The sequence below is a fragment of the Bombus pyrosoma genome, linkage group LG16 (assembly GCF_014825855.1).
Source record: "Bombus pyrosoma isolate SC7728 linkage group LG16, ASM1482585v1, whole genome shotgun sequence".
NCBI lineage: Eukaryota > Metazoa > Arthropoda > Insecta > Hymenoptera > Apidae > Bombus > Bombus pyrosoma.
Window position 1 is genome coordinate 6962114 of NC_057785.1, and position 16282 is coordinate 6978395.

General features: G+C 35.3%; 1 protein-coding gene across 22 annotated transcripts in view; it reads left to right on the forward strand.

Moving 5' to 3' along the window:
- Positions 1–16282, forward strand: part of LOC122576262 (cAMP-specific 3',5'-cyclic phosphodiesterase-like) — a 357163-nt gene that overhangs the window by 328031 nt on the left and 12850 nt on the right. The window contains exon 1 of one of the 22 annotated variants that reach the window (XM_043746308.1): positions 8133–9140. The exons of the other annotated variants lie outside the window; for them this stretch is intronic. Coding sequence (XP_043602243.1) covers positions 9021–9140 — 120 coding nt within the window. The 5' untranslated portion in view covers positions 8133–9020. Of the gene's footprint in view, positions 1–8132; positions 9141–16282 lie in introns of those variants that run through there. 22 annotated transcript variants of the gene reach the window in all.

Here is a 16282-nt window from a genome sequence, read left to right on the forward strand (position 1 = left end):
GATAGTAATACACAACAGGTTGCTACGCGTCTTTATCTGATAACGCATTCGCGAAACGCAATAAATCATTGTATCAAACGTACGTTAAGAAGAAAATAAAAGAAAACCAGAAATATTGACATCATCGATTAGTCTACTAATCGGTTGAACATGCTCCAGATGAAATTTCGTGTCTCGTGACACTCGCCTCGTTAATGTTCCGTGTAACTCGTGTCAACAACAATTCTTTGAACGCGCGTCCACTTCGTGGATGTTCAGAAGAAATTTGCATCTTATATCTTGGTCGATCGTCATCTTGTCTCGTTGATTCATTGATCCTTCGCGTGTTGTTGTTATGGAAGACTACTGCGACTTATTTTCATATTTCGTTTTACGATTCGTCTGACGTACATCGTCTCATCGCCGATTCTTTAGCAGGAAATGAATTTAGTTATTGGGATTAGACGTTGCAATTGATAGAATTATTGTTCCAGGTTTAGGACGATTACAACGTTAAAAATTAAGTTCGAATTATTGGTGTTGCCAGGGCTAAGAATTATTTTTTTTTTTTTTTTTTTTTGAAGATTTACAGTTCGAATGGGAACTCTAATTATTGCGCTTCGTGTAATTTCTTCAGCGTACATCCTAAAAATGTTCGTATATCCGAGATTGTAAAATCAAAGAACGTAGCGATCGAAATACTGAACATACAAAATCAACTCTCGCGAATCCTTAGAAACAATCAAAAATCTCAATCGTCAACATCGAGTGGCAGCATGGCCTTCGTCTGAATCTTCTACAATCAGTCTGCAAGCATAATGAACATTGTGCAGACGCGGAGAACCGTGACAGAGAAAACAAGCGATTCGGTAGTCGATAACAAAGCGAAGAACCACGTCTCTCGCCGCTTATCTGCTGCAAGAAGAAACGAAAGTTATTTCCGGCCTCGACCCTCGTGCATCCAACATTGATACATAATTCGTCGTTTCCGAACCTTTAGTTTCTTTTCTCGTTTCTCTTCTTACCGCGCGTTCGTGTTCCAATGCATCGATCGAACGTACATACCAGGTGTCCCGTTTTCATCCATCCACGCAAACACCTTCTAAACCGTACGTTATTCGAAGAAACTTGTTTCGGAGGTGATCTTGAAATCTCGAAGGCGCGTCCACCTAAATAAGATTTCTGTCCATTGGAGGACGTTTGAAGGAAGTTTTATTCGAAAAAGTGTTTCGAATAGTATAATTACGATTAGATATAGAATTAAGCCAAGTAGCGATCGCAAGAAGCAACTGGACGTCATCCAAGATAAAAGGAGTAAAAAAATAAATAAATATAGTTTGGGAGATATTATGTATTACGTCAGGAAACAGTGAAATGTACAGTCTAATGTAGGAGATGCTTGTCTGGATCGATTAAAACGGGACTCCCTGTGTGTGGATATTCTATTTGTTTGCTAAAAATCTAAGGGTGGTCATGGTGGCGCCCCAAATTATTGAAATAGCGCGATCGTTGGAAAATGAGTATTTAGTTTTGTTTCTTTGATCTTTAATTCTTCTTCTTCTTCTTCTTCTTCTTCTTCTTCTTCTTTTTTGTAAAGATTCGAGATCGTTTGATTTTCCGTAGTAATAGCGCAATTTTGGGATTTTTCAGAAGCGTATATATTTATCTAATTTTTCAGAATTCAAACGATTCTTAGTTCTGACGAATAAATCACTGTCAAACGTAATTGCTGCGACACTTGCTGTCCTGCTCCTCCTTTTAAATTTTGCTATCGAAACGCACAAGTTCAAAAATACACTGATTGCCTCAGCAGCATTACTCGGAACTTTAGTAAGATAATTGAATCGTGGCGCTATGTGCGTCAATGGCAGCGAACGCGCTAATAAGAATTTAGGACAATTTAGAGCTGTCGACATTTTTTAACAACATTAAAGGTATAACAACATGTATATTAGAGGCTGTGTAGTTGAATCAGAATTGTAAGCACGACGAAAATATCATATTTACTCTTTTCAATCTCATCGAAGGCATTGAATTTCTGAAACTGTATTTGCCGAGGAAATTAATGTAAATTATTATTTATGCAGAACGAGAAAGTAAAAGACGTTCCTCGAAAATAGCTACATGAAATAATGAAGTTCAGTGTTGATGTTCAGAGTTGTAATTAAACAGATGCAAATAGTACGAGCAAGAATCATCGTGTTCATTTACGCACGTGGCCTTTCCAAAGGCCACCAATGCCACCACTTAGGCAGACGAAAGAAAACTCGTGATTTGAAATAATAATCGTACTCGCGATTTAATAGCGAAATGAATGTTATTTTTCACGCGGTTAATCGCCGCAGGGAATTGAAGTTCTTAGAGAGCCTTGTAGCGAAACACGTAAGTTTATTTGCGGTGTCTGAGGACGAACGAGGAGGCCGGAAGTGGACCACTGCTGGCGTCAGTACGCCACTGACGCCTCTTCCCTTTTACCGGCTCCTTACTTTCGCATTTCGCTGCTTCCATCAAATTTCCAACCATCTCATTACGTCAAATGCGATCCATGTTTTATTCATCTCTTTCTTTCTTACGTGCAATGGCTCGGTAATGAGGAATTAATTTTTCTAATTAATTTTCATAAGGCGAGTGCCGCGAATAAAATAAAGATTTTCTTCTGCAGTTGAAAATATCGATGTAAATTCAGCGGTCTGTTCGATTCTCTTTTTGTCTTATTAATCGTTAAATTAATTCTTTCGAATTTTGTCAATGTTATATCTCCTTTGGACGCAGGAATACGAGTCGACGAATTTACAAATTAGTCGCGCGAAATATATGCGCGACAAACGTACGAACAAAAAGATCGCCTTCGTATTATTAAATGCACAGGAAGCGAAAAGCGGCGACGTAATTAATTTTGATACGCAGAGAACGAACAACGCAATTCGTTTCGACAAACTTATCCTGAAATGAAGCAGTTTAATTAATTTCTATAGAGGTACATTTTTCTCAATTTTTCATTGTACGCGGAAATGTTGACGCAATTAAAATATATTTAAAATGCAAAATATAATTAAAATAGGTTTGAGAATTCTGCTGCAATACACAAAATGAAACGGAATATCTGTAACTCTTGTCGGCATGTAAAATTGTTTTAAAAAATAGGTATCTCCGTGGACGTGAATTTTATCGAAAATTGAAGGTTCAGTTGAAAATGAAGACGTGATTTAATCGTCGTTCCCATTTACCAGCATGTAGTCGATACGATTCAAGCGAAACGAACGAGAAATAATTGGGAGGAAAATTATCTGTCTGTCCGTTAGGTTGTGACGGTTCGCATTTAGAGATATCGCCTAGTGTACTCGTAGTATGCGTGCACAATGTCACGTACACCCATGGTTCAGCCCTAACCGTTGGTTTTGCATACGAAGACGAGAAATCTTCGTCTGCCTTGCACTGATAATTTTTACAGATTGAAGCGTATTTCTACAATATACGATTTCTAATGATATTTCTTATCTTTACAACGTAATTGATCGTTTATGAAACGACATAAATGTATCGTATAAATGTAAATGTACAATATAAGAATATCATTAAAATTAATATAGTTCAAAGGAATCGTTCTTAATAAGAATGTTTCAAACTTTTGATCCGCCTTACTCTGAAAAAAGTTACCATTTCTAAGTGTAGGAAAAAAAAACATTGCGTTGTGTTAAACAATATCATTTCCAATACAAATAAAAATATTATCAGCGCTCCGAGAGAACCAGAAACGGGCTCATCTTGATGCCCTGTTTCTCGATTCTGCTCGTTTCCTAATCAGGACAGAAGAAACACACCCACGAATTTACGAGCGTCTCAAAACGATAAATTGATCGAATTTGGTGGTTCAAAATAGGCGATCCTTTTCGCCGAAATCTCCGGTTGACTCACCTCGAATTAGCAGCGCAGTGGACAAACAAATTCGACTGTTTGTGGATCTTAGGTGGATTCGTAGCGATGATATCAGTGGCCTGGAAAAGTGGTCACCCGGTTTATGGAATCGCTATCGCTTCGCTCGAATTCGAATATAAATTTCGCTGCCTGAGTCAACGTTCGAACGTGCTTTTTTCGTTGAGAAGACTACGCGAGAAAAAAGAAAGACAGTGCGTTGTAACGTAAAGCGCCTGAGTAGAGAACAATCGGATTCAAGCGAAGAAACGGTCATAGTCCATTTCAAATCGATATTCGATTTCACGTTAAAATTGTAAAAGTGCATTTCTAGTCGAAAGAATATCATGCTAATATCGTGGACATAACAAAAGGAATTTTTCATAAAAATGTCGTTTTTCATTTTAAGGAATCATAAGAGGAATTTTCCGATCTATGTATAATACTATCGTGTTTTGTTACAATTAATACATGTAACTTGCGGATAATTTTATTAATTAACAAGTGCAAACTCTACTTTTAAAAGAATTCGTCTTTATATAGAAATATAGATATACCAGATAGGTACCAATTGATAGAAAGAGTCAATCTATATTTTAAAAAATAATAATAGCAACGTGATATAGTAATTAAGAATATAGCATAACGTAAGAAATTAGAAATAAGAATCTAACGATCTGCCCGTAATATGTTACGCACCTAAAATACAAATAAATTGTATAGGTTTTTCGTAAAATTCCATTTCTATGAAATATAGAAAAAAGGGAGGATCTTTCGGTAGAGTATATTTACGATAGCAATTGTTTGAACAATCCCAACAAAATTCCCAATAAAAAGGATGTTTCCAAGTATCTGCATTTCCGAAAAATGTAATGGTACATTGCTCACATACAATATGATTTAACGGGATTCTCTTAAATCCGATTATAAGCACACAGATTCTCTTATGCTGAGAACAATAGCCGAAAATATGCACAAGAGAAACGTTTGCCTCATCTTTACTATTATTATCCGTTCTTCGAGCTATTACTAATATTAGACGTGAGGACGCTGTCGTTGAAAATCGAGTACTTCTTGGTAGGTTTAAAAAGACATTTGCCAAGATATTGGGTCACATGAGTTTCTGTCATATGATTTTTGATCGCAAGAATAAAACGACAGAGAATAATAAGTTGTCAAATTTTCTTATTTGTTAGACGCTTTGGGATGAAGAATCGTAATTTTATTGTAACGTCACTATTTTTGTGACAAAAGTAGTAAGAAATTATTTTTTCTAATTTGTAGAAATTGCCGTTCTCATCGAAGTTATGTAAATATTGGGAAATTGGATATCGTTTCCTTTGGAATTTTCGATCCTACTTTCTAATATCTTTCGATGACTTATCACGCAGTGATTTTTAGATTTGATCGTAAATCGCTAAAAAAATTCATCGCTAAACAATTCTTGCAAACGAGTAGAACAAAATTCGGAGAATTCGTAGCTACAAATATACATCCGAATTCCTATTTTTTTAAATCTAAAAAGAAACTCGTCGTTCCGGTCGGTACGATTTCTTATTTGCAGTTCGACTTTACGAATACGAAATTTCTCCAATGTATATAGTGCTTATATTTTCATTTCTCTCAATAAATGTTCGTCGTTCATTCCCGTAAAAGAATACTTCAAATTTATGGTCCCGTTATGTTCCCTAACCCTAACCTCAATATATACTGCACGTTTCAAGTACGTCCAACCACTACTTCTATTTCATTCGAGAGATTGGATGCACCGATTTGCATAAACACAGCTGAAAGCTATCTCGCTCGAATTTTATATATTTCTACGGGAAATTTGAAATTTACTCGAATTTATATAAATATATTTAAAAAATTTACAAATTTCTTTGAATTGTCCGCGCACTAGTAAAATGAATTGAAAAAAATCACAAACAGTTTATCGCGATATTTCATCAAGTAGAATATCAACTTTGAATGTTGGCAGGATTTTCTCGAAAATCAGAATTGAAAAAGTTGTACAGCTGGACGTTACTGAATAAACACGTATTAACATCACGATCGATGGCTTCAGTGTTTTGTAAGAGCAGCTGTATTGCGATATACCGTGCTTGAAACAAAATAAAATAAAATATTCCTAGTGTGTGCATCGCATAACGCGACTTACGAGTTTTTTGATTCTTTTGAAAAAACTGCACGTTCCGAGAAATCGAATACCGTTATCGAGACTTCAACTAGAATTTATTATATTAACATACGTACATAGTATTTATTATACCGATATATGAAATATACAACGCTTTTAAGCTTCTTCGAGAATTGTAAACGTCGTTGCACAGTCAGAGACGCTAATAACTTTGAGATCGATTCGAATTAAAATAAATAGACGAAGGAGAAAGCAATGTTTTTATATCGTAAAATAGCATTATACAGGAGTTATAACATCTACGATCGGTAAAAGTGGTACTTTTTATAGAAATATATCAAAAATGTAAATTAACGTTTCTTGGGATTATTGCATATTTATGAATATTTCAAGGCGATTTCGAAAAATCTTTTCCTTGGCTACGATTTGCTACCTGAGGCTATAATATGGCTTATATCGTCGATGTTATTTTAGTTATCGGATTAGCAACGTGACAATGTTCCCAGGTATAGGGTGCTATTTACTCGACTAATCACAATTACTAATTACCCTCTTGCAATTGAAGCTATGACATCCTCGATTTCTGGAATTCTTCTATACGACTATTTTGCAGAATATTCTCCATACATTATACAAATAATCAAATGAGAAAACTTGTTTGTTTAAATAATTTTATGGCACATTATTCATTAGAAATGAAAAAAGAGAGACAAAGATCGTCGACAAGCTGGTGATTAAATTTGAATTTTCTATAAACTCTGCAGGAAAGGATAGAGAGAAAGAAATAATAATATACAATAAATAACCATTAAACGAAACGGTTTAAGGCTTTCGCAAGAATTAAGTACTTGGTAGACGTCCAAATTCGGCCAATAAAGTGCGCCCCAGTTGATGCGTTTTATAGAAGGTACGCTCGGCTACTTAACGGTGCCTCATGATCCTTCAAGTTCGATTACATCGTCTCACGCGTAACTCGATTTTAATAGAACAGAATTTAGTACAGTAGATGATTTACATATCGAAAACAGTTACATTTTCTTCGCGTGTAATTATTAATTGTGACTCATGAGTAATACAATTAGATGAATCATTAACGGGTAACCATTCGTCGTTACGTTCATTATATTAACAAATTTCGCCAGTAATACCGTTTCGTTACAATCCACCTGTTTGTAAGAATCGTATTACGCGGTTTCCTTTTATAAATCATCGCGAAATTCCGGGTTTTCATGAAAATTCATATGTTTCTTTTTCAATTCTATGGCGCCAGGTATCGTACGGATAAATATTTCACATAGTTCTTCACGTCACGTGCGTTCCGTGAAACTTTGCACTTTCGTATTTCCTATAAATGCGCATGAAAATCCCCAGTCTATTCATCACATTGGCCGCTTCAAATCTTCGAGTTTATCAATATTATTAGCAACAACGGTGTCTCTCAGATGATAAGGCTAATAAAATTTCAAAATGCATGACGCATAGTATATTCGTAAAAGGTTTCTGCAAATGCGCGAATACTTCGCTGAGTCAGAGAGTAGTATGTAAATTATTGTGCAAGACAATCCGTATGATAAAACCCTTTTCTGTGATCACGATTTATAACAATTAAGCATCCTCTGTTGCAAAGCAACCTTTATATTACAAAGTCTTCTTCTTTCATTCGTTACAAACGTATAACTTACTTTCATATCCTACAAATTCTGTTTAATTCGGTCCAAACTCATTTTATCTTCCATTTAAGATTCGGTATCGAACTATAATATTATTAAACTATAATATTTTACCAAATGTCCTACTGGACAGATTGTAAAATGTAAACAAATAATAAATAAAAAAAAATTTAAGATTCGGTCTTTGAAAAATAGAAAGTAAAAATGGCCACAAAAGTTGACGATAAAAATACGGACCGACATAACAATTCACAGTCTACTCATAATACACAGAATCTAAGCATTGCTCCCGCAAAACTTCAGCTATAATTCGCAACTTCCGTCGGAGCGATTCACAGGTCGTGTTTCTCCCCACTATGGCGCGCAACAAACGCAGAACTTTGGCCCAGATAAATAGCTGGCAGCCGGGAATCAGGCACGTAGACCACGCTTTGCAGTCGAGCGACGTTCACGCTACCCGTAAACGTGCTCCGAGGCGCAGTGTAATCGAAACGCTATTCTGTATTCCTTACGTTTGAACATAGAACACGTGCTAGTCGCGACAGTTCGCGTTATCCATAAAAGATCGTGAATATTTCTGGCAAATTTCGTGAAGGATAATTTCCACGCTATCGACAAGCAAGCACGTGATTATTCTGTGTAAAGTTTTGGCGAAAGACAATTTTAAATAGAACTTTGACAAGTTTCGTGGAGAGGTCGGAAAGAGGGTGACCGACCAGGCTGAATTTTGGCTCGTGAAACACTGGTTCGAAGAAAATTCGTTCACAAGTGCATACAACAGTTGGTTGTGATTGACCAAATCGAACTTTGACCCGTGGAAAATTGCTGTAACGGATTTCCTTGAAAATTCGAGGGTTCCTGACTCATCGAACTAGGACTTTGGCTCGCGAACAGCCTTTGAAGGTAGTTTCAGTTGAGTTTAAAGTCTCGTTGAGAGAAGATCGCGCGTATCTATAAAACCTGATCGGAAAGTGCGTAAGATAATCGTGATCGACGAGGTTGAACTTTGTCTTGTGACCAATTTTTTGTCTGGTGCTATTTTCAAGACATCTAAAGACTGCTTTTAATTAAACGTATTTTGAAATAATTGTCCGTTGAACAAGAAGACTTTGTAGTGTAGCAATTGGTGAAAGAAGTATCATAGAAAGTGTGATACCTTTCGTAAGAGGAACAAAGAAGGGACGAAAGTGAAAGGATTATCACGAGACAACCAAAGAAGTATTAGAGTACCTGAATTTCGGGTTAGGCAGATCGTATCGAGTTAGGTAAAATCTAGCGATTACTCGTTATCAGAGAAGGTAGAAGCTGTAAGAAAGAAGATGGTTCAACAGACGAACGCCGAGTTTGCGGTTGGAAACGTGGACCAGTACGTCAGGTATTTTAATTACCTGAGGGCCCTGGCAGATCTCACAGCCATGGCTAGCATCATAGCCGTTCAGGTAATTTAATATTTTAGAAAATTTAACCAGAGTCAGCAATATAGCTATGGAAATAATTTGCTAGGAATTAAAGAGGATTTTTAATTGGCCATGAAAATTGTGGTCTTTCAAGAAATTGCACAGTTTTATGGTAGAGTCTTATTATAAAATTGTCCAATTTAACGTATATTTTCTATTATTATAGCGTCACATTATAGTATTTTATTATAGATTTCTGTTTGTGCTATAATAAAATCGTATCGCAGAACATTTGGAGATTTGGAATTTAGCTTGGGTGCCTGATATTGTTATGAGAATGATTCGATCGAAATTATGAATATTTCGAATGATTTATCATTGATATTCCGTAAGAGACAATAAAATGAAGATCCGAGGTGTAAATTCTTTAGATCGCTCTTAATTGAACATGTTTACCGAAAGATGATTTAACGATTAGACTGTTGTTGAAGGTTTTGTATTATCACATCAATTATATTGCGATAAGATAAACATTTTTGGTTGTAAGTTTAAGCAGACTTTTGATATCCATTACGTGATAATTTAATTAAAGATTTCACTAGTTTTTCGTTTAATCTGTGAAACTTTTGTAAAAAATGAAATGAAAATTCTAGGTAATCTGAAGCACTTGCGAGATGATAATCTTGCAATATTTTGATATAATTTCTAATCATTTTCGATACACCACTCTACGATAAACAATAAACCGGTTAGCTTAAATAATCAATTTTTTTCTCAATGCACAGCTACGACTAGCAGTAATTATAGTACTGATAATTAAATGTTCAAATAATTTCATGAACAATTTGTATATATATTTAGAATATATCTAAATAAATATTTGGCAGTTCAAACTGAAACGTGATTTATCATCTCGATGCTGTTCGACTTACATTCATTCTTCTACAATTACGTTCGTTCTTTGACTATCTTTAAATCATATCTGACAGATGAAAAGAAAGAGAATTTATCACGCCGAGGTTCCTGTTCGACGATAATTCGTAGATATAGTAGCAGCTCGTTATAGTAGCAACTTTTGTCTGATCTTGATCGATGAGATCAAAGAGTTGTAGATATATATATATATATATATATCACAGTCAATTAGGTTCGCTTCTTAACTTTCTAAAAGAATACTATGAGCACTTTTGATTACGAAACCTTGTCTCCTTGTGGAACTTTGATTCCATAAGCGTCGGTCAACTTTAATTTCCAGATAAAATGATATATTGGACACATCATTTAATTCTCGTATAAGAACAATTACAATCATCATTGATATAAATATATATATATATATACACATTCATTAATAAAAGAGGAATTTGGGTTTAAAGTTTCTAAAAAGTTTCTAAATAAAAATTTAATCACGAAAGCATAATAATTCCCATTGAGGGGAAATTCTCCATGAAATACAATTTTTATCTGGATTTAATTCGTATTCGTACGACACGCTGGTGCACTGGTATCGACTCTTTTATTCGCCAACGTGTTGTTGGTCGTACGTGATCAAACCCTTCGTACACGTAATTGAAATCTCTCTAAAGAATTTTAATACGAAGTACGTTAACGAAAGATATGTTCATTTTGGCAAAATGAATTGTGCTTCCTGTTATCCATATTAGGCATGTTTTATTGCTGTTATACGTATGGCAATAAGTGTATGTACAGTAAATCGAAACGACTAGTTGTTAATTCAACAGAAATTTTATAACATTCATCGATGGCATTACAGTATTTATTATTTATTAGAAGCATAAGGGTATTTACTTGTCAATGGGAAAATTAGAAATGTTTTATTGGAATGAGAAATTTTCATGGGAAAATCAACGATAAAATAGAAGTTTCGACTGGACTCAAAAATATTAGAAAGGGAAGTAGTTTCTATATTATTTTCTACGATGAATATTCCATGGCTGTTTCGTGGAAATTTCCAGAATCAAGAATTAGCGAAAGTATGGGGATTAATATTCGCGATACAGAGAGTATCACGCCACTCTGTGGATTTAGGAATCTCCGAAATCTCTAACCTCGTGGCATATGTCGATGCGCGGGGATTAATGTCTCGTTTTAACGATCGATATCTGGACGAGTCTCAAGGCTCTTGAATGCCGCGGAACCAGGGCAAGGTGGCGAGAAAGATGTCGATCCGTCGACGTCGTCGCCTCTTCCGCGGCTTCTAACCCCAAGCAATTCGTGCTCTACCCTCTTCTTCGTACGTCTAATTATGAAATCTTATCATTCTCTGCCGAAATCTCCACCTTAACTGCTGATAATGTTTTAGAAACATTAATCCGATTAAAGTTCGAAGATTTAGGTAAAGTAATAAGTATCCTGACTATAATAAATGTACTAAATATGGAAACGTAGATTCTCCTCCGATAAAACTACCAAACGAAAGCAGCTTCTCTTGCAAAGATTATTATCCAAAGCTAACGTAAAGGTAATAAATAAAGAATTCTGATAAATATTTTCAATCGTATCTTCTGGGAAAGTATTTGAATTTTATTCTAAAATTGTAATAACGCATTTACGATTAATGAATATGATAATTGAAACGAGTAGTTACGAGTTTCAAAGCGTCGCTTATTCAGATCCAAAAATCCCTGTTTTAAATGTCCATTGTGCCGTCACATGCGCTGCGCGTTTAATGAAAAAAAGCTGTCGAACAAAAGTATATAGACTCGATAATGGGAAAAGGAACGTCTGAATGAAACAGCCATTCTTCAACGAAGAATCCGAAAAACGACGAATAACGATCTTCCGCTTGACGTCACAAATTTACGTACAAAGGGAACCGGGCAAGCGAAACTCGGCCGAGAAACGATGAAGCAACCACGTATTCTCCAATCGGTAGTAAAATATCGGCAATCGTACTCCTTTCAATGGAACGAGTCACATGGTCGATCAAATTTTCTACGAAGCCAGAATCAATCGATTTATCTACATCTACGTGCTGGTTGTTTTCCAACCGGCCAGGTATCAGTCAGCGTTTTATCTGTCTTATGCCGGTATTTACAAAAATACATCGCAATGGATTAAACTATCTCGGCTACTTTTTTATCGGCCATTCGAACATTGTCGCCCTAACTCGACCGGCAAGCGCGTAATTTTTCTACGAAACGAGGGTCGCAAGGCGATAATGACTTTTGATCGGAGTTTAAGGCAAGGAAATCGGCGCACTCCAGACAGGTTTCAAGATACCGAGTAAAAATAACGTGGTCACGAGGAGATAATCGATCGATTCGGACTAAGATCGCTTTGTCCCTACTTTTTTGAAGCTTCGTGTCTTTGTTCTATCAGCTGGAATTTTGTAGAGCGGTGCTAGTTGGGTTTTGGTGGGATTTTCTAAAAAAGTTTGAATTATTTTCATTTCATTCATGGGATATTACCATTTTATCGAGAACTACAATGTTGAGCAGGTTAGTTTCGTTAGGAACACTGATCAACTGGAATCACATACAAATTTCTAGAGAAGTCAGTTTCAAGAAGAAAGCTTGATCTTATGGAATATATTATAGAAACGAAATGAGGATCAAGTGATCTACTTGACGAAACCTTTGCCAAAATTGTTCTTCTTGGCATATCTGGAGGAAGAAGAATTCAAAAAAGAAAGAAAACGTTTAAAAACATGACTGATAAGTGTTATCAATCGACTTACAGGATATTTAAGATAGATGTGTCATGGGTCGTTGTAATCAGAACATTTAATTAATTTTTAATACATCATAAGTAGCTAATAAATAATAAAAGAAGAACGCCTGTTTCGAATCCAAATATGATGAACTCATATTTATTTTTATTTTGCAATAATACCTAAAGTTCAACAATTTCTCAACGCTGCTTTCTCGACAAATTAACACTTTTAACGATCCTTGTTTCTGTCATTGAAATATTCTTTTAGCTAGTCAAGTATCAGATAAATGAAATAATTTTCACGGTATGAAACTTTAACGCTGTATTTTAAATAGAAATATTCTATTTTTGATCATTCGAAGGAAATATATTTCGAGATCGATCTTATATCGGGTACTCGATCCTTTAAGCTCATTTATTATTTACATTGCATTGTGTAAATTTAATTATCGTAGATTGTCAAAAATTAATTATCGTAGATCGTCAAAAAATTTCTTAAATTCCTCGGTAAGAATCGATTATCTTCCTGGCATTAATATTAAATCCATGTGTCGCGATTATTTTTTATAAATAGATCGGGAAGTGGCGAAAATCTTGTATCGATATTGCGTGATATATTTTTGTTCTCGTTAATTCCACGAATCGTTCATGAAATGAAACCATAGAATTAGAAAAATGTCATTAATCGTACAATTTTATACAATTTAGCCGCATTATGAACTTAACAGTCGTACGATCAATCGCAGAGAAATCACACGAGAATCTCTTACATCTTATACTTCACTAAGGATAACCATCGTAGCTAAAAAGTCCGCTGGATTCTCTTAAATCTTCATTGACGCGCAATAAAGATAATTAGTAGAGTAGGTTTCTAACAAATTGCACGGCTTAGTATTTTTCCAATGACTCAATCTTAGAAATTACCGATTATTACTCATCGTTCGGTTTTAGATAGGGTAAAGTGTTGTCACCTGAAAGATAAGAAATCCCCCGTGGGAATTTACCAGGAAAATTGAAGAAACAACAATTACATAGCCACAGTTGGAATACGTCAGGATAAATAGGCGTTTTAACGTCTTGCGACTTAACAATTATCCCTGAGAACAGATTTCATTCAGAAATTATGTCACTGATTAAATGTATCGTATGTCGTTTATTTATATTTTTCAATATACATCGCAATATTTTAGATACGCTATAAAACGAACATATTTAGCCTGACTATTTTAATTGAGTATTTATGAGCATACAGCTAAATATGTTCCCTGGTTCCAGTATTTATGAAACGCTACAGTTAGAAACAGAGGCTAATGTTTCACAGCTCCTTCGATTAAGCATTTATACTGTTCTATAGTTGAAAAACAGATTCGACATATTCGATAAATATTAACAATTAAGAAAATTAATCCAATTAAAATAAAATTAAAGGGAAGATTCGAAACTCAGTTCCATAAATATTAACTTTGAGACAGAAATGAAGGAATATTGAAAATACTGCTTTTTATTACTAAACATGGGCTGCTTCCAATTCAATTTTCTTTACACTGAGCCTGAATTATTCAATTGCTGCTCATTCCTCACCTATCTCAACATTACGTAACGACAAAAACAAATGACACGGCCAGCGTTTCGAGCAAATAAATGGGAAATAAATTATCGTGAAGTTTCGAAAAATTCACACGATAATATATCGGTGACGTAGCTTGTCGACGGATATCGCGAATCGATGAACTCGATTATGAACTTTATCGGGCAATCACAGAGCCGTCCGACGTATGGCCAACAAATTATCCGCGCGAGATTAATCCCAGCAACGATAATCGATAATCTTATCTGTGATTTAACCAACGATTTAACTAAACGTTATAATTATTATTAATTGCATAATACGTTATGTGATTAGCTTATCTATGTAAAACTGAACAGTGGTATGTTTAAATATTTATATGTATTTCTTTTGTCTTCGATTGAGACATTCGTGATATTATTCTTCTGGGTATATTCGATGTAATTAAATTGTTAATTGTTAAGTTCCATAGTTTTGTGATATTTCTTTTTTTTCTGGCATTTGAGCCTAGGTTATTTGTGATTATTACGGTGACGTTGATGAATGAGGAACAATCGTCTTCTTTTTGGAAACCGGTACTAACAGATGTGTGCTTTTTTATCATGGATACACAGGCAGCCAAGTATGAGAGAAAGGTCGTTCGATAATTTATTGTGCGTAGTTAATGCTCAATGACCTAATTAACTTCTGAGGAAGTTTCCTTCCATCGATTAGTTCGGTTTTTTCAGAGATTATAGGAAATTAAGTTCTCGAAATTTAGAATTACTAGTTTTATCGTTAATTAAAATTGAACGATTAAATCGAACATTGAGGGGAAAAAAAATTGAAAGCAAATCGAATGAACTTCGCCGAATCGAAACGAAGCAAAATTCCTCCAGATCAAATCAAATAAAATCAAACTAAATCGAGCCAAGGCAAACGAAAAAGATCCTCATACATCAAATTAAATCAAAATCTTCGAATGACACAAATTGGAACAATGAAAAGGTTCCTTCAAACCTAACCAAACCGACTGAAACTTCTTCAAACCAAAAGATAATTATTTGTATTAAAGTTTATGAAAAAAACTATTTTATATCAAAAAATTCGAAAAACACGCATTATAGTAATGTCGAAATTTATGAAAGGAACTCCAAACAAATTCTTCCAAACTCAATCAAACCGACGTAAACTCCTCCAACTCTGAAACAAGCTTTCGCTTAATGAACGCACAATATATTACATGCAGTACCATAAAAAATATGTTATCTCTATATAAATCTTCAGAAGGCTCAAATATCCTCTGAAAACAACATTCTCTTACGATATCTCTTCTCGCAAAGAAACTCATTCACCGATCACGCTGTCACACGACGAGCACGCGATAGCTGGAAAAGCCAGTAAACAAAATCGTACAAATCCTTCCAAGGTGCATCTTGTTTCTCGAAACAGACGACTCGATAACAGGTCAGTCCACCTATCTCTCCATTCTTCGTCACATTTGCATCAACAAGAATACTCGTCGTAATCATTCAAATGGATGAGAAGACAATCTTCTCGCAAGTCGCAATAAAGCTCAGACGAACTGATAACGTACGTCGTGACACAAACAACGATGCAACTCATCTTTTTCAGAATTCTCTGTCGTTTGCAACTGATTCTACCATAGGGTTGTACATGCACACGTCGCTTATCTGTGTCGATATTTCATTCGAGACACGCAAATATTATAAATTTCACGAGAATGAGGGATGGTTTCAGGCAATCGGGGTGGATCGGGATGGAGGTTGTTGGTTGGGTTCTCGTTCTCGTCGACTTTGCTCGATTAATTTCCCATCGGCTACGCCTTTTCTACGTCGCGAGAGACACTCTTTGGCTTATCGGCGAAAATTTATGATTTTCTTGACGAATGGACGAAAATCGAGGATCGAATCGTGAAAATCGTATGGAGGGTATATAATGT